The sequence below is a fragment of the Myxocyprinus asiaticus genome, chromosome 4 (genome assembly GCF_019703515.2).
Source record: "Myxocyprinus asiaticus isolate MX2 ecotype Aquarium Trade chromosome 4, UBuf_Myxa_2, whole genome shotgun sequence".
Taxonomy (NCBI): Eukaryota; Metazoa; Chordata; class Actinopteri; order Cypriniformes; family Catostomidae; genus Myxocyprinus; species Myxocyprinus asiaticus.
In genome coordinates this window covers 44,537,297-44,563,185 of record NC_059347.1, presented here as the reverse complement: position 1 = coordinate 44,563,185, position 25,889 = coordinate 44,537,297, and the positions used below count along the sequence as shown (strand labels likewise).

The 25,889-nt window shown below is 38.5% G+C and overlaps 1 protein-coding gene across 5 annotated transcripts in view; it reads right to left on the bottom strand.

The window, feature by feature from the left end:
• The window catches only part of LOC127439961 (EMI domain-containing protein 1-like), a 123,440-nt gene that overhangs the window by 88,668 nt on the left and 8,883 nt on the right, over nucleotides 1-25,889 (bottom strand). For all 5 annotated transcript variants that reach the window (XM_051696283.1, XM_051696282.1, XM_051696284.1 and 2 more), the window contains exons 2-3: nucleotides 13,996-14,109; nucleotides 7,716-7,819 (exon numbers count right to left, since the gene is read on the bottom strand). In XM_051696283.1, coding sequence (XP_051552243.1) covers nucleotides 7,716-7,819; nucleotides 13,996-14,109 — 218 coding nt within the window. The remainder of the gene's footprint in view (nucleotides 1-7,715; nucleotides 7,820-13,995; nucleotides 14,110-25,889) is intronic.

Genomic DNA, 25,889 nt, shown 5'->3' with positions numbered 1-25,889 from the left:
TAGCACATCAAAGCGCACAGCCTCTCTTTGGCCGAGAGGTGGGGTTTGAAATGGGACCCTTCGAACCTCTGTGACAGGCGTGTTAATTCAACACATCCTCCCAAATGACAAACACACAAGCTGCTCACTTCCTCCCATTCACTGGCTGGCTGTCGGACTCTCTAACACACACACACACTCATGAAGAGTATATATATATATATATATATATCATTTTGGCAAGTCGTTTAGGACATCCACTTCGTGCATGATATGAGTAATTTTTCAAACAATTGTTTACAGACAGATTGTTTCACTTTTAATTGACTATATCACAATTCCAGTGGGTCAGAAATTAACATACACTAAGTTAACTGTGCCTTTAAGCAGCTTGGAAAATAGGTAATTCGTCAATTAGCTTCTGATAGGCTAATTGGCTAATTGGAGTAAATTGGAGGTGTACCTGTGGATGTATTTTAAGGTCTGCTTTCAAACTTAGTGCTTCTTTGCTTGACATCATGGGAAAATCAAAAGAGATCAGCCAAGACCTCAGAAAAAAAGTGCAAATCAATCCCAGAACAACAGCAAAGGACCTTGTGAAGATGCTGGAGGAAACAGGTAGACAAGTATCTATATCCACAGTAAAACGAGTCCTATATCGACATAACCTGAAAGGCTGCTCAGCAAGGAAGAAGCCACTGTTCCAAAACGGCCATAAAAAAGCCAGATTCCCCCAAGTGCACATGGGGACAAAGATCTTACTTTTTGGAGAAATGTCCTCTGGTCTGATGAAAAACACTTAACTGTTTGGCCATAATGACCATCGTTATGTTTGGAGGAAAAAGGGTGAGGCTTGCAAGCCAAAGAACACCATCCCAACTGTGTAGCATGGGGGTGGCAGCATGTTGTAGAGGTGCTTTGCTGCAGGAGGGACTGGTGCACTTCACAAAATAGATGGCATCATGAGGAATGAAAATTATGTGGATATATTGAAGCAACATCTCAAGACGTCAGCCAGGAAGTTAAAGCTCTGTCGCAAATGGGTCTTCCAAATGAACAATGACCCCAAGCATACCTCCAAAGTTGTGGCAAAATGGCTTTTGGACAACAAAGTCAAGGTATTGGAGTGGCCATCACAAAGCCCTGACCTCAATCCAATAGAACATTGGTGGGCAGAACTGAAAAAGCATATGCAAGCAAGGAGGCCTATAAACCTGACTCAGTTACATCAGTTCTGTCTGGAGGAATGGGCCAAAATTCCAGCAATTTATTGTGAGAAGCTTGTGGAAGGCTACCCAAAATGTTTGACCCAAGTTAAACAATTTAAATGCAATGCTACCAAATACTAACAAAGTGTATGTAAACTTCTGACCCACTGGGAATGTGATCAAAGAAATCATTCTCTCTACTATTATTCTGACATTTCACATTCTTAAAATAAAGTAGTGACCCTAACTGACCTAAGACAGGGAATGTTATCTACAATTAAATGTCAGGAATTGTGAAAAACTGATTTTAAATGTATTTGGCTAAGGTGTATGTAAACTTCTGACTTCAACTTTATAAACATCTCAGAATTAATCTTGAATCGTTTATTTAAAAAAAAAAAAAAACACTAAAATCTTGAGGAGTTGTTACAAAAATAATTCTTAATCTTCTGAGAACAAGAGGACGATAAATAATGATTTAACAAGTGTTAAAAAGTGAACTGGTCATTACGCTTATCAACAATATTATCTGTGGAGCTCTGCTGAAATAATAAACTAAGTTGAATATGATTGAACAATATTTTGAAATAAAGCCTTGTTAGACAGTTTTTTTTTTTCATGATAAAACATGATGTAATTTGTTCTGTGTATATAATCTGGGCTATTAAATAATCATCTGTATTTTGCAAGAGTGTGTGTGGGGGATTTTGTTGCTTGCAATTACATGGAATTTGGAGAAACAGGAGGTATTCATTAAAGCAATAAGCCACAAGACTCAAGTGACTTATTGCTTTTATAAAATAGCGGCAAAAACAAAACAGTATGATAAAATACACCAATGTTCAATAAAGTTCAATTTCTTATTCACAATAATCTGAAAAAACAATTCTACCGCCAAGTTAGTTTATCATCCTAACTGTAGGATTTTGTGGTTGCCAAGCAACGCAGCAACTTGGTGCATTATTATTGAATGTTCGGTCATAGCTGTGGGTTTATAGTGACGTTTTACAATGACTTTGAATGTGACTCATCCTATCAGAAACTGTTTTCAACTCTATTTATAATTAGGGTTTTCTTACATTTTAAATGTATTCATTGAATATATTGTTTTTCCCAGATGCTTTACTCCAAAGCAACTGACAAATGAGGAAAGCACAAGCGATTGATCATAAAAGGACCCAACAATCACTTTATATAAAACTATACAGTAAATCTTAAAACTATTTTAATTTTTGTATAATTATTATGGTATAAATGCAGTTTTTATGACCTCATCATTGAGAGACTAAATGGAATATTCAGACTTATCTTAATCATAGACCTTATTCACAGTGGTGCATTATTTGATTTTTGAAGGGAATGAAAATGAGTCTGTGAGGGATGGACTTACAATGGCATGCACTGTAAAAAGGTCCCAGATCACATCACATTTTCACAACTTGTGCTTTCTGGAGTTTGCTGTCTACCGAAATGTTTTGGAAAGATGCTTTCTTCTGTGTTTTTTTTTTCTGTGGAATAAAAAAAAATAGTTTAAACAATAGTTCAGTCTATTGAAGAGACTGTAAAGGCCAAAGTTTACTCCGGGTGTTCGCATTACGAATCACTCCGCACACAGTATGTGTGGCACAAATTGCATCATCAGCAAAGCTGCACAGCTTGACAGCGTGCCACCTAGATTTTCTTGACTCGCGCACGCAGTCATTGACTGTACTAAAAGAGTGTCACAAAGCAGTTGTAGTGCGCATTCGTCAAACGTGTTCATATTCGTTCGTGGTCAGAAAAGTATACTCACAAAGGCAACGTGATCGACTGGGCACAAGGTGATCCGGAACATGCAAAAATGAAGTATATCTGGGCCTTAAGTCTATCCTTCACAGCCTTGTCTCCATCTCCGTCAAAAATCTAATATGGCGCTACTGTGAATAAGGTCCATTTGTCACACTGCAAGACTACTGAAGTGCACTGCAAAGCTAAAAAGTGAGAGAAATGGTGACCAATTACATCCCCTAAAATGTACACTTTCCCTTATACTTATATATTTTAGCCTAAAATCTGGATGCAGCCTGAATTTCAATCCTGGTCCTGGTTGGTTTGTGCTGGTCAGTGCTGGTTTGCTCTTCTAGCTGGTTGACGAACATTGCCATGCTGTTCATCAGCCAAAAAAATGCTAGTCAACCAGCAAGGTCTTTCTCGGGAAGCTGGTTGACAAAGAAGACCGGGCTGGTTAAGCTAGTTAAGAAGCACAAAACAGTACAGATGCATGCAGAAAGTCCTGAGAGCACTTCCATCTGTTTAAAAATAACTGCCTCATCTGAAAGACTTACACATAGACAGTAAGACCATATCATAACAGCTCACATAGACCATAACTGAGCTCAGGTAAATACTATGCAGATACAAATTTCGTGCATGTGTGCGTGTGTGCAATTTACTTGAGATTAAAAGCTTGACATTTACTTCAAATATGCTTTTGTGTCTTATCAGTGATGTAATATTTTTAGTAGTTCAGACGACGTCAGTGAAAGAATGACATAATAAGAAAAGAACCAGAGATTAAAAGCAAAACAGGTCAGGAAAAAAAGGGGGGGAAACAGAAAAGAAGAAATTTTTGGTATCCATATTCATAAATCCACATAAATACATAGAGATCTTCAAGACTATATAAAGAAACAGTAGGCCCAAACTGAAGTAAAATGTAATTATTTACACACCCTCATTTAGTTCCAAACCCATATTACTTTGGAGAAATGTTAAAGAATGTACTGGCCACTTATATAATGAAAGTGAACAGGGACTTGGAATTGAAATACAGACTTGGAGTATAGCATTTGAGTAGAATGTACTATTTTTACATTGTGAGTTTAGTCATTTTGGAGCTTGACACTCCAAGTCCTCACTTCTCTTTCATCATATGGAAAAGAATGGCCAGGAAATTCCTTAAATATTATTTTTTTGTGTTCCACAGAAGAAAAACAAAGTTGTATATGTTTGAACCAACATGTGGTGATGATGTGTAAGAGATATTGTTCAAGGACAGCACCACTTCTCTCTTTTGTCATTCCATAAACCCCACATCAGAATACAACTGATCCTACAACAACAAAGAAAAATGCACCTAACCCAGTGCTGAGATGCCATTACACTTTACATTTCAAACTAAAACCCATACTGTGTGCCTGACACCAATCTGGAGCCAGTGTAGACACAAACAGAGCCAGTCAGAGAGAGACAGACTGTGGGGTCTGTCTCAGTTTTGTCTGTTACTGTCTGGTACAGTAGAGACCAGATCAGTACATCTTACTGTATATGAGAGGATAAAGCTCATTCTCCACGGTGTCTGACATACCAGACCCTAATAAATGTTCATGCAAACACACACACACACACACACACACACACACACACACACACACACACACACACTAAACTTTCAGTTTCTGTTCTGTGTTATGGCCTATTGCATCAATGACAGGAGCGATAGCTTCAGGGTGCTGAGGCAAACTCTACACTGTGGGGAGAGAGAGCGGAGCTGTCAGTTCCACTCAAGGGTGTCTGTGATCAGAGATTGTCACACATGGTACTGATAAGACATTAGTGTTCACAGTCCCACACAAGACAGTATCCTCTCTGCATTTCATCAACCCTCCCTCATGAGGAACAGACATCACTTAATTCACTCCCTTTATTTCTCATTTCACGGATGTCAATTGTCTTTGGGGTATTTAATTGTGTGAATATATGAAGAAAGTGAGCTAAATCAGACATAACGTCCCTGAGGGGACATTCAGGGACATCCTTAATTTGGAAATCGATTTATTAATAAAGCTAATACTTAGAAAAAAGCTTCTAATAATGAAAAAAGTTTCTTTTTGGACAAATAAGTTTTGTCTATAGTAATAAGAATTAGCTTTATATAAAAACAATAAAAGTCTATGTTAAGTCCCCATTTAGACCAAGTACACAAGTGTGTTTGTCTGTGTGTTGTTTCATCTTTGGATTTAAGTAAAGTCCCAAATTCCCAAAATAATTAAATATTGTGGAAATCAACAAATCAAAAGTTTTCTAAATGACACAGTCAAATCAGCCAACTGATGGGGCTTATAATCTATGGCATGGGACTACAAGATTGTGGTCAATTGGTCGGTGTTCCCAGTTGCCATATAACTGGTCTGAGTGTACTTACTGTAAAATGTTCATCTTACCATCTTAAAATTATTCAAGATTCATAGGTTTACATGCCCATGTAATCTTTGAGAGATAAAGGTAAACAGATTTGCTTGCTGCCTGCAATGGAGAAGCTAAAGGACTCAAGCTCTGATTTCCCTCCTTGGACTACTAATAAATAGATGGAAATTAAAATAAGCATACATATTTAATTTTAAGTGTGGAGTTGGACGGCTGCCAGAAGAAGTGCCACCAGAGTAAGGTAAGCAGATGATCAGTAGATAAACATGCTTTTCCCAAAACCTTCCTTTTAAAACTCCATGTGGGTAATTAACTGTTTCTCCTATTTTGCTCAGAAAAGATAAAAGACTGCAGATGGACAAAGTCATTGGCTAGGTCTGCAGAAACTCCAACCTGCCTCAAAGACAGGAAGTATAACTAGTACACACATGACAAACATATGGCATCAGATCTCTAACTGCTATGTACAGGGCGCATAAAAGCAGAAACTATATATGTGAATTAAAAATCTATAAAGGTGAATTAAAATTGCCACCATGCCTGCCACATTAAATCATTTTATGGACTTTAAAAGAGTCAGACCAAAGTACAACTGAAAAACCACTGCTGTGACAAACTGAGGGAGGGTTGATTGGGTACAGCTGGTTCAAACAACATCTTAAGTCATCTATACACTGCAAAGGTGGCACAGATGCTGCATCTAAAGTGGCATTTAGGTGCATTTACAAAGACCATTTAAAGGGATAGTTCACCCAAAAATGAAAATTCTCTCATGATTTACTCACCTTCCTGGATTTACTCATACATCCCAGATGTGTATGACTTCTTTCATGTGCTGAACTCAAATGAAGATTTTTAGAAGAATTTCTCAACTCTGTTGGTCCTCACAATGCAAGTGAATGGGTGCCAACATTTTGAATCTCCAAAATCCACATAAAGGGAGCATAAAAGTAATCCATATGACTCCCGTGGTTTAATCCATAACTTCTAAAGCAATATAATAGGTGTGAGTGTGAAACAGATCAATATTTAAGTCATGTTTTGTCATAAATTCTCCTCCCTGCCCAGTAGTGGGCAATATGCATATTGATTGTGAATCAACAAAAACAGAAGGAGAAAGTGAAAGTGAAGGAAAAAGGACTTAAATATTTATCTGTTTCTCACCCACACCTATCATATTGCTTCAGAAGATATGGATTTAACCACCAGAGTCGTCTGGAGTACTTGTTATGTGGATTTTGGAGCTTCAAAATTTTGGCACCTTTTCACTTGCATTGTATGGACCCACAGAGCTGAAATATTCTTCTAAAAATCTTCATTTGAGTTCAGCACCTGAAAGAAGTCATACACATCTGGGATGGCATGAGGGTGAGTAAATGATGAGAGAATTTTCATTTTTGGAAGAACTAATCCTTTAATGCTGCTCAGAGCAGGCATAAATGCATTCAAACAGCAATAACGAATCCATAAATAATGTTATGAGATTAATGTTTTAAATATAATTCTAAAATTATGAAAACAGAAACATGGAACAAATGAAAATATGAAGTTAATCTTTTAAATATGAAACTAAATTATGAAATATATGCTCTATCATAACAACAACAGTTTAAGGCTGCTCTGATGCTGCATTTCATTTACAGATAATTTAAACATCATCAGAACTGGCTTGGATGCTAGGGACTGAGGTGTATCAGAGCAGGCTTAATTTAGTTGTGTAAAGACTTTGGCCAAGTCAGACAGGATCACTGCAAAATACAGTATAGTATAGTATAGTATAGTATAGTATAGTATAGTATAGTATAGTATAGGAGAGGAGAGGAGAGGAGAGGAGCTGGCTGGACTTCACAGTTACTCCCAGCACGGCTCACACTGAGGCTCTGGCTGACACTTAAAGAGAATGCAGCCAAACACACACACACGCACACACTTAGTCACAGAGAAAAGCAGCCAGAAACAGCACGCAAACACAGCTTAAGACACACGCTCACATTAATCACACACTCACTCGTGCACACACACACTGTCTCACAGCCATCCATCCTGTTTCTCGTCTTTTGTCTTTTCTACTCTTCGCTCTCCTGACAGTGGAGCATGATTTACAAACAGAGACAGAACAGCAAACCAGAGGAAGTCAAAGTGGGACGTGAGTTTTAGCCAGGGCAGGACATTCATTGTTTGGTGGTCTGTTCATGTGAGCCTGTATAAGCTTTAAATAACAAATATCACTACTCCACGATACTTTTGTGTAGTTCTGCATTACGAGACACACACACAGCATAGAGATTCCTTCATTAGAACTGTGCGTACTGTAGTTCCGGATTGAGCTGTTAACTAACTTACCTTCCTCACACTGAGATCCGCTGTATCCTGGGCAACATTTCCACTCTAGAGAGGTGATGGTGCGGTGCACGACTTTATAGGATGGACGGACCACAGTGCGGTAGCTACAACACACAAACACATAAAATGTAAGACTTTTGGCTGTTAACAAGTATTCCTTCAGAAAGAGCAAAAAGTGGAAAACCTTTTGCGGAGACCTACATTGTGGTCCTCACAAAGAAAACAGCTTTGTGATAAGACTAAATAATGTCTTATTTTACATGTGAAAATGCTAAAAGTTTTGTGATAGGGTTAAGATTTGGGTTAGCTTATAGTCAATAGCCACTTTAACACATGAAACCAATTAAACTGTCGTAAATTTTCAAGATTACGTTTTCTGGAATATGAATCACATCTGTCGTTTACACAAGCAACACATTTCCATGCATTATATGAATGGCTACCATTCACGAGTCACCACAAAAATATTGTTAAAACTCTCTGATGTAATTTGCCGGAAATTACCTTTAACAAGCTGCGTTGAAAATATAGTAGGCTACCGTTGGTTTGAAAAAATGGTGGGGCACAATTTATTTGGAGTAGGGATGTTCGAGATTAGTCGACTAAACTGTTCTGATGCTGCTAGTCAACACTGGAATTACTAGTCTGTAAAAAAAATTTCCCAGTAAACTTTTCAACATTTTAACACATTTACGTTTGGCTTTATATTTCTACAAAGGTCGCACTTAAATTACTGTCATATTAATGTTACACATTTTAAATATAATTAATAATACAAATGTTATTTAAAAAAGAGGATTTCTGGAGCAGATACAAAGTTTAATTTAACCTCAGGCTGTGTGTGCTTCTTTGCTTTCTCACTCGCGGCACACGCAGGAAAATGTCCTCTCGCTAGACAAGCAAACTCAGTAAAGTAGCTATGAAATCACTTCAGTGGTGGTGCGGGAAGCGGATTTCTGAAACGTTGGCTTGAAAGTCCCTTTGGATGTTTTCACATTTCAGATGTTTCTTTATTTAAATCTGTGCGTAAATCTTTGCAAATTTATTAAAAATAAAAAACGAAAAAAATCACATGTACATAAGTATTCACAGCCTTTGCCATGACACTCAAAACTGAGCTCAGGTGCATCCTGTTTCCACTGATCATCCTTGAGATGTTTCTGCAACTTGATTGGAGTCCACCTGTGGTAAATTCAGTTGATTGGATATGATTTGGAAAGGCACACACCTGTCTATATAAGGCCCCACAGTTAACAGTGCATGTCAGAGCACAAACCAAGCCATGAAGTCCAAGGAATTGTCTGTAGACCTCCGAGACAGGATTGTATCGAGGCACAGATCTGGGGAAGGGTACAGAAACATTTCTGCAGCATTGAAGGTCCCAATGAGCACAGTAGCCTCCATCATCCGTAAATGGGAGAAGTTTGGAACCACCAGGACTCTTCCTAGAGCTGGCCGCCCGGCCAAACTGAGCGATCGGGGGAGAAGGGCCTTAGTCAGGGAGGTGACCAAGAACCCGATGGTCACTCTGACAGAGCTCCAGCGTTTCCCTGTGGACAAAAGAGAACCTTCCAGAAGAACAACCATCTCTGCAGCACTCCACCAACCAGGCCTGTATGGTAGAGTGGCCAGACGGAAGCCACTCCTCAGTAAAAGGCACATGACAGCCCGCCTGGAGTTTGCCAAAAGGCACCTGAAGGACTCTCAGACCATGAGAAACAAAGATTGAACTCGTTGGCCTGAATGGCAAGCGTCATGCCTGGAGGAAACCAGGCACCGCTCATCACCTGGCCAATACCATCCCTACAGTGAAGTATGGTGGTGACAGCATCATGCTGTGGGGATGTTTTTCAGCGGCAGGAACTGGGAGACTAGTCAGGATCGAGGGAAAGATGAATGCAGCAATGTACAGAGACATCCTTGATGAAAACCTGCTCCAGAGCGCTCTGAACCTCAGACTGGGGCGAAGGTTCATCTTCCAACAGGACAACGACCCTAAGCACACAGCCAAGATAACAAAGGAGTGGCTACGGGACAACTCTGTGAATGTCCTTGAGTGGCCCAGCCAGAGCCCAGACTTGAACCCGATTGAACATCTCTGGAGAGATCTGAAAATGGCTGTGCACCGACGCTCTCCATCCAACCTGATGGAGCTTGAGAGGTCCTGCAAAGAAGAATGGGAGAAACTGCCCAAAAATAGGTGTGCCAAGCTTGTAGCATCAAACTCAAAAAGACTTGAGGCTGTAATTGGTGCCAAAGGTGCTTCAACAAAGTATTGAGCAAAGGCTGTGAATACTTATGTACATGTGATTTTTTTTTTTCATTTTTTTTTTTTAATAAATTTGCAAAGATTTCAAACAAACTTCTTTCACGTTGTCATTATGGGGTATTGTTTGTAGAATTTTGAAGAAAATAATGAATTTAATCCATTCTGGAATAAGACTGTAACAACAAAATGTGGAAAAAGTGAAGCGCTGTGAATACTTTCCGGATGCACTGTACATTTGGTTTATGGTAGGCTACATCAAAGGCCTATTTTTTCTATCCTATAGATTTTTTTTTTCATCTTAACTTTTACTGGTTAACGTTCTTTACAGAACAGCTGTCATATTAGATCAATGGCTAATGCACGACCACATGTCGTGAAATACGTGCAACTTTTCAGCACATTTTTCTCTCTCTCGTAGATTTGGCTTACTTGTTAATTATTTTCAAAAATGTCCTGACTGTTATAATATGTTAAGTAACTTTTACTTGGTGTGTTCCGTTTAAAACAGGCTATTAGGGTTGCTCAATTGGTCATGCACTATTCATTCAATTGTTTTCAATAAATAAACCTGTATTCGCTAAAGGTGAATGCGTGTCATTCTTCAATACAATAGTTTGCTGCTAAAAATGTTGCATTCTGGGAGATCAAGAGCAGGCTCACTGTGAAGTGACTAGTTTTAGGTTAAATAGCTGTTGTTTGCAAGGCATTAGGGGAAAATGAACATTAAAAATCATGATATCATCTTGGTGAAAGCTAGTGACATTTTGAACCATATATTTTAAAACCCCCATGAAAATTCAAGTTTGTGGCACATAGTTAGTTAGTGTTCATGATGATTCTGACCAACTTATCTGTTCTTTGTCATCTCACATCAGCATTCACTTGTCTGTCTAATGAGAACTCAAATAAAAAAAGTATAAATCAACCTTTGAAGCAATATAAATATTACATTTAAAATGTTGCCAGGATTGAACAGTATATATTTTATGAAAAAACTAAACAAAACTGTACACAGTAAAATAACAGTATAGCACTGTATTGTGGGATATAATGGTGAAATACCCATAAGGCTTTCCGCGTTAATAAGTATGTACAGTTGAAGTCAGAAGTTTACAAACACCTTAGCCAAATACATTTAAACTCTGTTTTTCACAATTACTGACATTTAATCTTAGAAAACATTCCCTGTCTTAGGTCACTATATTTTAGGTCAAAATAATAGTAAAGAGAATGATTTATGAAATGATTTATTTCAGCTTTTATTCCTTTCATCACATTTCCAGTGGGTCAGAAGTTTACATACACTTTGTTAGTATTTGGTAGCATTGCATTTAAATTGTTTAACTTGGGTCAAACATTTTGGGTAGCCTTCCACATGCTTCTCACAATAAGTTGCTGGAATTTTGACCCATTCCTCCAGACAGAACTGCTGTAACTGAGTCAGGTTTGTAGGCCTCCTTGCTCGAACAAGTTTTTTCAGTTCTGCCCACAATTGTTCTATCAGATTGAGGTCAGGGCTTTGTGATGGCCACTCCAATACCTTGACTTTGTTGTCCTTAAGCCATTTTGCCACAACTTTGGAGGTATGCTTGGGGTCATTGTCCATTTGGAAGGCCCATTTGCGACCAAGCTTTAAATTCCTGGCTGATGCCTTGAGATGTTGCTTCTGTATATCCACATAATTTTCCTTCCTTATAATGCCATCTATTCTGTGAAGTGCACCAGCCCCCCCTGCAGCAAAGCACCCCCACAACATGATGCTGCCACCCCCATGTTTCACGGTTGGGATGATGTTCTTCAGCTTGCAAGCCTCACCCTTCTTCCTCCAAACATAACAATGGTCATTATGGCCAAATAGTTAAATTTTTGTTTCATCAGACCAGAGGACATTTCTCCAAAAAGTAAGATCTTTGTCCCCATGTGCACTTGCAAACTGTAGTCTGGCTTTTTTATGGCAGTTTTGGAGCAGTGGCTTCTTCCTTGCTGAGCAGCCTTTCAGGTTATGTCAATATAGGACGCGTTTCACTGTGGATATAGATTTGTTTTCCTGTTTCTTCCTGCATCTTCACAAGCTCCTTTGCTGTTGTTCTGGGATTGATTTGCACTTTTTGCACCAAACTACGTTAATCTCTAGGAGACAGAATGCATCTCCTTCCTGAATGGTATGATGGCTGCGTGGTCCCATGATGTTTATACTTGCGTACTATTGTTTGTACAGATGAACGTGGTACCTTCAGGCATTTGTAAATTGCTCCCAAGGCTGAACCCAACTTGTGGAGGTCCACAATTTTTTTCTGAGGTCTTGGCTGATTTCTTTGGATTTTCCCATGATGTCAAACAAAGAGGCACTGAGTTTGAAGGTAGGTCTTAAAATACATCCACAGGTTCTCGTCCAATTCAGTGCACCTCCTATCAGAAGCTAATTGGCTAAAGGCTTGACATCATTTTCTCAGTTAACTTAGTGTATGTAAACTTCTGACCCACTGGAATATAGTCAATTCAAAGTGATTTAAGTGATATAGTCAATTAAAAGTGAAAAAAATCTGTCTGTAAACAATTGTTGAAAAAATTACTCATGTCATGCACAAAGTAGATGTCCTAAACGACTTGCCAAAACTATAGTTTGCTAATATGAAATCTGTGGAGTGGTTAAAAAATTAGCTTTAATGACTTCAACCTAAGTGTATGTAAACTTCTGACTTCAACTGTATGCTTGGGAAATCATTGGGGCAACAAAAAGTGTAAAAAACATCTACAACATTTTTTTATTCAGACTTAATTGAAGTCTTAGTTTTATTTAGTGTTGTTGTTTTTTTATGAACAGTTGTGTTTGGTTTGAAGTCGACATTATGGTGATTAGTGTTCCCTTGAGCTGGTACTTTGGATCTTTTTTATTATTATATTATGTTCTTCCAGGCAGTGTAATTGTGTTGTAGTAAAACTTTTTGGATGACAAAACCTAAGGTCAGACTGAATGTCTCATCCTACCTTGCAAATGGCACTATATGTGGCAATAGTGAAGTATTACACATAAAACATAAAAGCAAAAAGAGTAAGAGTTATTTCGGCAAAATGATATCAGTAAATGTATTGTTTGATATTTTTGATGAACTTACAGCGTAACATGAGTTGTTAACAAGACACACAGATATCAGCACTCGGCATACAAAACACAACAATGACAATTAACAAGCGTACTTTCATGTAAAAAAGTAAAATCTGAAAATTAAAATACAAGTAACTAAGACTGCAACAAAAACAACAACAAAATAAACCAATAAATAGTAAAAAATCCATGTAATTTCTACATGCCGCAGTGCATGCTGGGAACACAGCTGTTAATTTCAACAACAGTAACTAGTATGTAATTTGACAGCTACATCCAGCTAAATTACAGTTATATACTGTAGCTGAAAAAACAGTATCTAGCTGTTAATTTCAGCAGCAGTAAAACACTGTATTTTTACAGTATGATGCAGGTGACTACAGCTTCCAGTAGTTTACTGTTTTTTAACAGGATTTCTTTTTACAGTGTACAATGATGATAATGCAAGGCGAGCATGTCACAGATAAATGTCCCTTTCCAGCGGATTGAAGCGTCACATTTAACAGATTAAGCATTTTAAATGGGTTGCATAAAAAAATTTTTTTTAGGACTGTTTTCTGAAGCTGTTTTCTTTTTAGACTAGTCGACTATTCGACTAATGACTAATTTTCGTTTAAACGTCAGTGAAATTAGTCGTTCCGCACATCCCTAATTTTGGAGCAGGAAATAATTATGACTCATCCCTCAGTTTGCACTTACAATTGAGCTCTGGGCTAGGGCACTGAAGGGTTTAAAATAAAAAATCTGAAGTCCATATAAAAAGTTTGCATCCTGTTCACACATGATCTCTGAACAGAAAAATGCCTTTCAATTTACTGCAAAGGCTGCATGTGTGAAAGCGCCTGATGAAAGGACCCTACAATGATCCAAAAACAAGTGTGAGTGTGTGTGAATTATAAACTCACCTTCCCCCATTGCAGCCTTGAGGCCACCTGCAGGTCTGGTACACTCTCTGAAGAGTGGTTCCATTCTGAACCTGACATGTCACTGTCTTAGTCACTGTCTGTGGACACCAGTTCCTAAGAAATGGAAATTTAAATTGAAAATTACTTTCATCATGAAAATTCCCAAAGGGAAATTTGTCTTGTACATAAACAAACCCTTGTCACTCTCCGTCAAATCATTATATAGTTAAATAAGAGCAATAAATAATAATACCATGTAAAACATCTCATAATAAAAATAATAAATATTGTATATAACTATTGTATAATTGTATAAGAGGGTTATATATTTGCTGTTTAGTATTTTAATTGAAGTAGGTATAACGAGAGAGAGACATGAGGAACAGAGAAACACAGCGATTTAATTTCAACACGCATTGAATTGTTCTGTTGACATAGGAATAAAAGACAAACTTTAATTCTGGTGGCAATAAAACACACACAACTACACACCACAGCTGGCCATAAAATGATCTAACCCAACTTATACTAATAGAAGACTCACACATAAAAGTGATCAGTGTTTAGTGGAGCTCCATGGGACGCCTGAACAAACCCTGTGTGTCTATGTCCTTCTACAGTTTAACCATCCCGTTTGAAAGATCTTTATGGTGTTTACACAGGTTAAATGGCCCGTAAGCCTGGCAGGAAAGTATTGTCAGTGCTGTTAATTTTGCGGTCTTTCCCCATCAATACACATCCGCCCATTTTTATACTTTCCGCAGGACAACAAGCAGGTCAAGTCACAGAGGGGGACAGAGGGCGGGGATCATTGCTCAGTGTGTGTGTGTGTGTGTGTGAATGTGAGTGAGCAGGTTCCCCATCTAGATTTAAGACAGCTTTTAGAATCTCAAGTCAAAACTGGAACAGAGACTGGCTCTTTTGTGCTGCTTTTTTATCAGGGCTTCTCTTCACACAGCTGGAAAAGCTGAGAAACATTTTGAGCTGCTCAAAAAAACGGCTTAACGCGAGTGACTTGCTTTCGAAGACGAAACACTGAATAAGGTGCCCATTTATTTTGACCCACTTTTTTTTTTTTTTTTTTTTTTTGTCACATTAACACAAACAATGTCTCAAAAGCTCCTAGAATGTGTGTAGTCTCTCGGAAAGATGTCCATGTGTTTTCAAAGGCTTATTTAGAGCATTTTATATATGGAAGCCTGAATGCTCTAAAACATGAATCCAGCTATAGGGCAGCTTTAAAGACCTGATGCAGAAAACCCCTCAAGGTATGGTTTCAGTCACGGATTTCTTGCTGAGTGGAAAATGCAAGCAAGAGAAACAACCCTGGGAGACAAAAGTCATCTGGAAAGTTTGCTACGGTAATCATTAAATGTGCCGTACATGACGTGGAACTTTCTAATTGGGAAGCCAGTGGCACATCCAGCTCTGATGAGAAGCAGGCTATAGAGAAAGGGAAAAGTAACACAGAGAACCAAAACAAAGCAACACGGCCTGAGCCCAGGCTTTTGGCATATGCCAGAAGTCACAAAAGAAAGGAATGAACGTGGGTTTGAAGAGAATCACCATTCAGATCTCTTTCTCCTCCGAGTTCCCTCAAGATTTTTACTCAGAAAGGCTTTAAACAAAGAGCCATTGATAAGTTCACCTCAAATAGACCTTTGTATGAACCATTATTCCTCAAGTTGAACAAACAAAAGTCAAGGAGATGTGGAGCAGAATTTAAAGAGAGTTAATGCACACGTAACATATGGAGGTCATTATATTTACTATATTTGTGGTGGTTATTTTCAACAGTTCATTGTACAGACAGCTATGATCACACACCAGGAAAACAGTGCAGAGGGCTGTACTTGAAAAATAATTAGCTTCAGTTTGTCTGTATAGGTAATGACTGTCTGTCTGTTGCACTGGATCTTTGTCTTTGTGATTGTGTGTTCGCAAGTGAGCAAAAGATTTTAGGGTTTGATTGTGTTGCAAGCAACAATTTAGAAATGCTTACATCACACTCACATAGGGCTGGGCGTTATGACAGTGTATACCGTGCAATAGTAGAAATGTATGATGTACATTTGTTGGCTATTTTAAAACAGCTTTGGATATGGCTCTGTGAATCTGATCCATACATATACTACAAGTTTTATTCTTTTGAATCTTTTATTTTTGACTCAAGTGTTACTGAGAAGCTGTTTTTACACTGATGCCAGACTTTTCATTCATTTGTTATTAATTATCTTATCTTTTGTTTTGCATCCATACATTTCCAATTAAATAAAAAGAGAAAATCCAATTACATTTCCAAAAATAGGCATTACTGCATGGTTAATTAATAAAAAAGGCTATTATTTCATTGAATTTTAAGCACAAATAACTATATAGTTATTTATAGCACTTATCTGTACTGCCATGGCAAATTCCCTCATTATTTACTCACCCTCATGATATCCCAGGTGTGTATAACTTTCTTTCTTCACCAGAACACATTTGATGAAAAATAGAAAAATATCTTTGCTCAGTAGGTCCTTAAAATGCAAGTGAATGGAGATTTCTCTTTTGAAGCTTAAAAAAAAATCACAGACAGTCAACACGTCATCTATAAGACTCCAGTGGTTAAATTAATGTCTTCTAAAGCAATACGAACTTTTGGTGTGACTTTTTAACTATAATCCAACGCTTTGGCTAACCTCCACGAGAGGGTGGAGTCCAAGCGGTCTCTCCTGTGACGGATTCGCGTTGCCATGATACAGACGTAATCTCACATTCTCCACTCGGTTGAGGCATCCAGGATAAGCACACAAACGCACCATTGTGAGTAAAGAAACAGATAAATACAGATCTAAACCAAAACCAAGCAAGCTACTGTACAGCGTTCTTCCTTCCCAATTGTAAACAGTGCTGTACTTCCGGCTGTGACGCACATGTGTCAGTTCTCGTGTGTTTCAAATGCCAATTTTATTAAGTCACATGCACATACCGCTGTTGACAGGAAGCAAGATTTAGAGTTTAAAAAGTACTTAAATATTTATCTTTTTTGCACTAAAAACGATCTTTAGAAGACATTAATTTGAACAGCTGGAGTCGTATTGTTTATGCTGACTGTCTGTGATTTTTGGAGCTTCAAAAGTGAAATCCATTCACTTGCATTTTTAGGACCTACAGAACTAAGATATTTTTCTTCAAATGTGTTCTGGTGAAGAAAGAAAATCATACACACCTGGGAGATCATGAGGGTGAGTAAATGATGAGAGAATTTTCATTTTTGGGTGAACTATCCCTTTATTATAAAAGCCATTATTTCATTGAATTTCAAGCAAAATAACTATATAGTTATTTACACCGCTTATCTATACCACTATAACGCAACATTTTGTGATTCATTAGAAAACAGATGAAAAATAGATGAGGTTTTAGGGTTAATGCTCTATTGAGTTTTAAATCAACAAAAATCAACCTCCCTGACCTAAACCTTAAACCTAAACCTCACCAAGAGTGTCATAGAAAGCAGATGTGAGATTAAAAATGCAATTGCTGAAGCAACTAATTTTTCATTTTGTTGTGTTTTTATGACACTAATGTGTCAACTTGCATGCTCTTCGGTACTAATTACCCATGTCCTTTGCATGGCAAATGTAATGCTCTATAAACTGAGCTACTGTGCAATTTCATCACACTCAAACAAGCTTGTAAATGTAGTTGGTTATGTAATGCAAATGGTAAAATGTTTCACCTTAAGTCATGCGCATTAGTAAAAGTATTCAGATGTCATAAGATAGCGTTGTGTGAGGAACACTGCAGAAAGTATGTGTTAATCTGATAATCTGATAATCTACAGTTTTAGTTGTGATTTGAGTGAAGGTGAATTTAGGCCATTGTTGTTGTAGCACAAACAACGACAAATAATCCAAATGACTCATAAATTGATATAAGATTTAAGTCATACCGATACCCATACAGTCAAGTCTGATATATTGTGTGTGTAGTATACACTTGTATGTGTATACTTGTATCATCTTTATCAAGTTGTAACCATGAGCTACATGGAGTCTAACATGAAACCACCTTCATGCTCACAAACCAGAACCACAGAACTAGCCTCAAATATGCTAGAAATTTCCAAAGCCTATGATTTTTAGGTGGTTTCCATGCCCTGCTGAGACGAGGACCTGGGACTCAGAGTCTGGAACAGAACTGGGGTGACCAGACCACAGGTTTCTCCGGTCAGCACCTACTCAGCTGCACCAGCTCTGCCAACACACACACACACCGCATGTTGGTGCGGCTATCCTTAGGAGGACTCTCCATAGACATAATGATTTTTATACTGTACGAACTAAAGATTCTATCCCCTAACCCTACCCCTAAACCTAACCCTTGCAAAAAACGTTCTGCATTTTTACATTTAAAAAAAAAAAAAAAAACATTGTTTAGTATGTTTTTAAGCGATTTGAATTATGGGGACACTAGAAATGTCCTCATAATCCATATTTATAGCATAATACCCTTGTAATTACCAGTTTGTAACCTAAAAAAATTTCCTTGTAAAACACCCAAGCCTGCCCACACACAAACACACACACATACACAATCATTAGACACATCAGAAGCCTGTCTAGCCACAGTTGAAGACCATGGGACTATTTCTGTGATCAGCTTGTTATAGAATGTAGAGCCACAAACTACACAAACTATAGCTCATGACTGAACTAATGACTCTTATGAGATGGTTCTTTTTATGAATCAAAAACAATTATTATTCATTCAGATCGATTACTTAATTAATCTGCTTCATTGCCGAATCGCACATTATTCCATCATGTCCAACTCGAAATGAGCCTAAAATCAGTGCAGTTACTGATGGCTTGTTCATATGACAACCAGGGTTTGAAATGAACTTTTTGGATCACCGGCCACTGTGGCTAGTAGTATTCCAAGGTCACTAGCCACTCAGCATTTTTACTAGCCAAAATCCCCCACCACACATAAATTGATAAAGGTAACTGTAGACTGTAACTGCATGCATTTGTTTGGACATTTTCTTTGAAAGAGAATGATTTGAGTTTATCAGGAAACAAACCTAATGATTTAAATAACCTTTAGAATATCTGAAGGCAAACATGGCCAGTTACAACATGAGTAAGATAGAACAGTAGGATAACTCTGTCAATAATTTGTTCATAATTCACAGAAGTTTAAACCCTTTCATTCTAAATTGAAGAACTCTGTAGAATTCAAATGGGTCACATAAGTTTTATGGTCTCCGACGGCCGCCGCAATATCGAGTAAAGCCCGACTGAATCACACAAGTTTCGCTTTGCGCTGTCCCAGAGTTCTGGTGGTCTTATCTCTGGAGCACACTGATGTGCCGGCTACGCAAAATCACACTTCATTCATCCTGCACAGATGTGCATGTAAGTACTGAGAGGCATGTGCTTATGAAGCGCAGAACGTGAAATTAATACAATTAAACTTTATTTGGCAGTGGCCCGAATCGCCCAACATTCACAGAAATTTCAATGCAGGAAAAACCCTGAAAACTTCACCCGCCAAAGTGGCTAGTAAGAGAGACAGAGTTATCCGTCACTGCTGATTCTCACCCTCATTTGTTAAAGATCCACTTGGGGCCTGGGGGTAGCTCAGCGAGTAAAGATGCTGACTACCACCCCTGGAGTCACGAGTTCGAATCCAGGGTGTGCTGAGTGACTCCAGCCAGGTCTCCTAAGCAACCAAATTGTCCCAGTTGCTAGGGAGGGTAGAGTCACATGGGGTAACCTCCTCGTGGTCACCATAATGTGGTTCGCTCTCAGTGGGGCGTGTGGCGAGTTGTGCATGGATGCCACGGAGAATAGTGTGAAGCCCCCACACGTGCTATGTCTCCGCAGTAACGCGCTCAACAAGCCACGTGATAAGATGTGTGGATTGACGGTCTCAGACGTGGAGGGAACTGAGGTTCGTCCTCCACCACCCGGATTGAGGCACTACGCCACCACGAGGACTTAGAGCGCATTGGGAATTGGGCATTCCAAAATAGAAAAAAAAAGATCCACTTGATGAGTTCTGTTGTAATCAGTGGTATTTTATAAAAACAAATGAAAGAAATAGATTAAAAAACTTTTTTTGTTTGTTTTAAAATTTTATTTCATATATTGTTAGAACCAAATATTGGATGTCACCTCTACAAAGTCTGTGTAAACACCTTTTGAAGAAAAAAATATTAAATTTAATTCAGATTTTTGCTTCATATTTCTATCTCTAAAATTTTATTTTTGTTCTGTTGACATCCAAAATGATCTCATCAGCTGGTAACAGACAATCTCTCCCTCAAAAGAACTAAAAGAATCATTAATTGGAACCTTTAAAGAACCAGAATTGTTGAATTCCTTATATACAGTATATCAGAAGATATCAAGTTATCAGAAGACTACAAAAGGACAGCTCAGACTGCTGAGAGGATTATTGGTTGCCCCCTGCCCTTCCTTCAAGAACTATACACTTCCAGAGTGAGGAAAAGGCTGGAAAAATCACTCTGGACCCCATTCACCCTGCCCACTACCTTTTTCAACTTTTGCCTTCTGGCAGGCGCTACAAAGCACTGAGCACCAGAACTGTCAGGCACAGTAACAGTTTTTTTCCTCAGGCTATCCATCTCATGAACAGTTTAAACTGCCCTATTGAGCAATATTTAATGTGCAATACACAGCTTAGTCTATTTATATTTATACAACATACCATACCTCTTCTGCCATTACATTCCCTTGCTTCTGTATATTACAGATTTGTATTTGTATATTGTACATACGTATAAATATATATATATATATATATATATATATATATATATAAATACACAATAGGACTATATATATATAGTACTATATATATATATATATATATTAGTCCTATTGTGTATTTCTATATATACTTTATTTTCTATTCACTTTTTATTTTTATTCTATTTTTTCTTGTCTTTGTCTTATTGTTGTATTGTCTGTGCACTGGAAGCTTCTGTCACCAAGACAAATTCCTTGTATGTGTAAGCATACTTGGCAATAAAGCTGATTCACTGATTTAGTTTTTTTATGTTTACTCAACTTTGTATGACGTTAATTGATAAATGAAAACAATTTATGCCATTATGTTTGAAGACATCCTCACTATGCAAAATTTTTCCCAAGTGCCTAAAACTTTTGCACAGTACTATATATATATATATATATATATATATATATATATATATATATATATATATGTATATATATATATATAAAAATAATGCCATAAATTGTTTTCATTTATCAATTAACGTCATACAAAGTCGAGTAAACATAAAAAAAGCTAAATCCATATTTGGTGTGACCACCTTTGCCTTCAAAACAGCACCAACTCTCCTAGGTACACCTGGACACAGTTTTTCTTGTTGTTGGCAGATAGGATGTTCCAAGCTTCTTTGAGAATGCCACAGTTCTTCTATCTATTTCGGCTGTCTCAATTGCTTCTGTCTCTTCTTCTTATAATCCCAGACTGACTCAATATTCAGTGGGGGGCTCTGTGGGGACCATGCCATCTGTTGCAGGGCTTCCTGTTCTTCTATTCTATTTGCAAAAGAAATGTTTGGGAGTCTAAAATTTCCTATTGACACACTAAAGCTAAAAATATAAATAACCATCTTAAGACAAATGTTTTTGTGAAGCATCTTATGTGCCTAAGACTTTTGCATTCTCAGGGCCAGCAAAGCCTTCTCTGCTGGCCTAACATGCCAAATAAATAAATATTTTCATCCTTTCATTCTCAATCATCTTTTTGCCTATGTATTTTTAAATGCTTTCCACTCTTAATTAATCTACAAACGAATAGAGAAAAACAAAAAGTTTATCCAGTCAGAATTTATTCCTTGATACTTTCAAGCAAAGTATGACAACTGTTTCACAAATCGCATGCCTGAAGCAGCACGTGAGTCTGAGCACCCCATCAGGCCTTCAGAATTTCTTCAGAATCCCTCAACAGTGCAAATGAATGCGCATCTAAAGTCAGATTGTCAGATTCATCAGCCAATCAGATTGATTTATTTGTTCTTGGTGGGTGTGATCTTTAGGATATGTCCTGGTCAAGGCAATCACGCTTTAAGTGATGTACGTAATTCAAGAGCGAAAAGTGTAAGATCAAGCTGTCTGATGAGTCGGCTGTCATCACTGCTGGTATTGCTGTTGAGAAAGAGATCCTTATGGATTTAAAAACACGAGATGTCCTGCATGACCGTGTGATTGCTTAATTTATTAAACAGGAAAGGAGGACTGATTTTCACTTCAAGCAAACTGGTAAGTGCTTTTTGCATTGTTATAGCAACATCAGGAGTTTTCTAAGTGTAAATTAGGTTGCTTGAGCATTCAGTGTCAGATCAAGTTTTGAAAAGTAGTGCTGCGTTCCATTCAACTAGGTAATTGTCATGTGTATTCTGTTGATTCATGTCTTTTATTTTGAAATTCTAGTTCCTGTTTCATGTCATGTGTTCCTGTTTCCCTTGTCATGTGATTTCTGTTTTCCCTCCATGTTCATGTGTCATGTTTTCATTGGTTTATTGTTTAATTAGCTTGTTATGAGTTCTGTTTGTTCATTGGTTTATGTTCTCCCATGTCTTGTATTTAAGCCCTCATGTTTGCATTGTCTAGGGGTCAAGGATTGAATGTGATGGATGTGAATGTTGTTTCGTAGTCAAGGCAAGCCATAGTCAAGCCATAGTCAAGTCATAGTCAAGTCAAGTCAAGCCGTAGTCAAGTCTAGTCTAGTCAAGTTCATGTTCATGTTTTGTTTTGGTAGTCAGGGTTATTGGATTTCACGTTCTGTAAATAAACTGCACTTGGGTTCTTCATCTTCACGTCTTCGTCATCGTCATCATTGCCAGCAGCCAGCACACGTTACAGTAATTCGGATTTTACAACTTCCTACTAGGAAAAGTGCAATGGAATGCATCTTGAAGTCAGAATTACAACTTGTAGGCTCGAGCAGAAATTCTCAACTCCGATTTCGCCGAGATGCAGGGGCATGATGTCACACAAACATGTCGAAACTCAGGGAGATATACAAAGTAAGTGATAAACATTCACTTTATTAAGTAATATCGATAAATGAGTTCGTTTCCACATTACATAATATTAAAGCTTGTTTAACAAACACCTACATAAACAGGTGTATAAAACATTATAATCTCTTTTGATAATCGTACACCTGAAGCACAAATGCTAGTGCTGCAGCATAATGTTTATCAGTTGGGTTGCCAGGAGACATCTCTAATGAGAGTCACACCCCTGCTAAGCTAACGGGAGTGTTGCAGTTCTGAATATCGGGGAATGGAATGCATTTATGGTCGGAGATATCAAGTAGGAATATCCCACATCCAACTTGAATGGAACGCAGCATAACCGTGTATCCTGACGAAACGAAATTTATTGCAATCAACATTTAAATCGCAAATATTATTAGATAGATTTTTCCAGGTATTGTAAACCTCCTTGGTAGATTCATATGAAAAATTATGATTTTGAATGTCTGTTCGGGAGACATTCATTTCACAAAACAGTCATGCTGCGGTTAAAATTAGGCTTGCTTGAGCATTAAGTGTCATTTCAAGTTCTGGCTTTCATGTGTGGACGTGTTTTTAAATGTCAATTTGTATTACTAGTTAGCTGCAACATAATGTATGATGCCCAAAAGTATAGGGTGTCTTATTCATTGTGAAACTGTGTTTTCTTAATGGCATGAATCACACTGAAGGCATAGACTTAAAATGCACAGCCCGCCACTTTCTATATATACTTTATTTTCTATTCATTTTGTATTTGTATTCTATTTTTTTTTATTATTATCTCTGTCTTGTTGTTGTATTGTCTGTGCACTGGAAGCTTCTGTCACCAAGACAAGTTCCTTGTATGTGTAAGCATACTTGGCAATAGAGCTGATTCTGATTCTTATGATTCCTAACTCTAGAACCCTAGCTGACCACTCAACAAGAGGGCAAAACCCATTGATCCTGTCCATTCCAGGGCATCATTTAACTCTGCTAATCCACTACTTTAGTTGAATAGACACAGGACTAAGCCCAACTCTTCAGTCTACCAGTCACATGAACAGTTTGTGGGAGGAGGTGTCCGAACGATAGCCAGATAACGATTTAGAGTGGCGCAGCCATCAGAACATAGTTCCCACACTGCCCTCAAAACACAATACAAGCTTGGTGAACAGGGAGATTTGTTCAGCCAATCATTTCCCCCCACTCCTCTCATCTGATGCAGAATTCATGTGGTATTTTCCCTAACAGTACCTTCAATGCAGCAATTAGTCCCTTAGACAAAACCATGCTACAAAGCCTGGGACACTATGCAAAATATACTGTTCGTTTTAAAACAGCACAGAGTGCATGGCATTCTCTGGATCTTTAAGGAAATGGGATGAATCTGGACACAGTCCAGCTCCATAAGAACTACTGAGAGGATTTACAGAGAACAGACAGTACAAAAGCCATTGAATTGGAAATTACCCCTTGCCCACTTTTTGAACACAGAGATGGAGGCAGAGGGAGCTAAACTCTACTTTTGATCCAGACTTTAGCCTCAGGGGCAGGGAGACTAAATGTCCTAAATGTCCTACTTTTGGACATTGGTTCTGCAATAGCACACCGAAAACCAGACTTTAAATTCCTCAATGCCGACCCGCTGTTTACAAACACGCCAGCGGAGCCCTTTGTCTGGGCAGCCCGGCCGCGGAAACACAGAAGGAAAAGGGGAAATAGAGCCCGCGTTCTCATCAGAGTAAGACGTCGCGCAAATCGACCCCCGCTACCCAGTATTCTATTGGCAAATGTTCAGTCTCTGCACAACAAGCTCTGCGAGCTGAGAGCGCGGATCTCTTTCCAACGAGAGATGAGGGAAACTTGAATGTCTGCTGAGATTCCAGATTCAGCCATCGAACCCGCGGGGTTCTCCGTGCACCAAGTGGACAGAGCGAAAGACCTCTCAGGTAAAAGCAGAGGTGGTGGTGTATGTTTTATGGTCAACAGATCCTGGTGTGATCAGAGGAACGTACATTCTATCAAGTCTTTCTGCTCTGCTGATCTGTAATTTCTCATGCTTCTGTGTCGACCATTCTGGCTACCGAGGGAATTCACAGCGGTCATTATCACAGCTGTGTACCTCCCGCCACAAGCCGACACAGACCGGGTACTCAAGGAACTGTAAGGGATTATAAGCAAGCAGGAAACTGCGCACACTGTGGCCGCATTCATTGTGACCAGGGACTTTAACAAAGCCAATTTTAAATCAATCGCACCAAAATACCACCAACACATCAGTTTCAACACACGAGGGGACCGGATTTTGGACCATTGCTACTCTCCCTTCCGGGATGGCTACAAATCCCTCCCCCGCCCACAATTTGGCAAATCAGACCACTCTTCCAATCTGCTTCTGCCCGCTTACAGGCAGAAACTGAAACAGGAAGCACCCACCCTCAGAATGATCCAGTGCTGGTCGGACCAATCAGATTCAACGCTACAAGACTGTTTTGATCACGTGGACTGGGAGATGTTCCGGTTTGCCTCTGATGACGACATCGAGGTTTACGCTGATAGCATAACGTGTTTCATCAGAAAGTGCATAGAGGATGTTGTTCTGACCAAAACAATACGTATCTACCCCAACCTGAAGCCATGGATAAATAGCGATGTTCGCTCTGCACTTGACCTCCGCTTTTAATTCCGGGAATGCGGAGGAGCATAAACAAGCCAGTTATGCACTCTGCAAAACTATCAGAGCAGCCAAACGCCAGTACAGGAACAAGATTGAAGGACAGTTTAACACCACCAACTCTAGAAGCATGTGGCAGGGAATTAATATCATCATGGACTT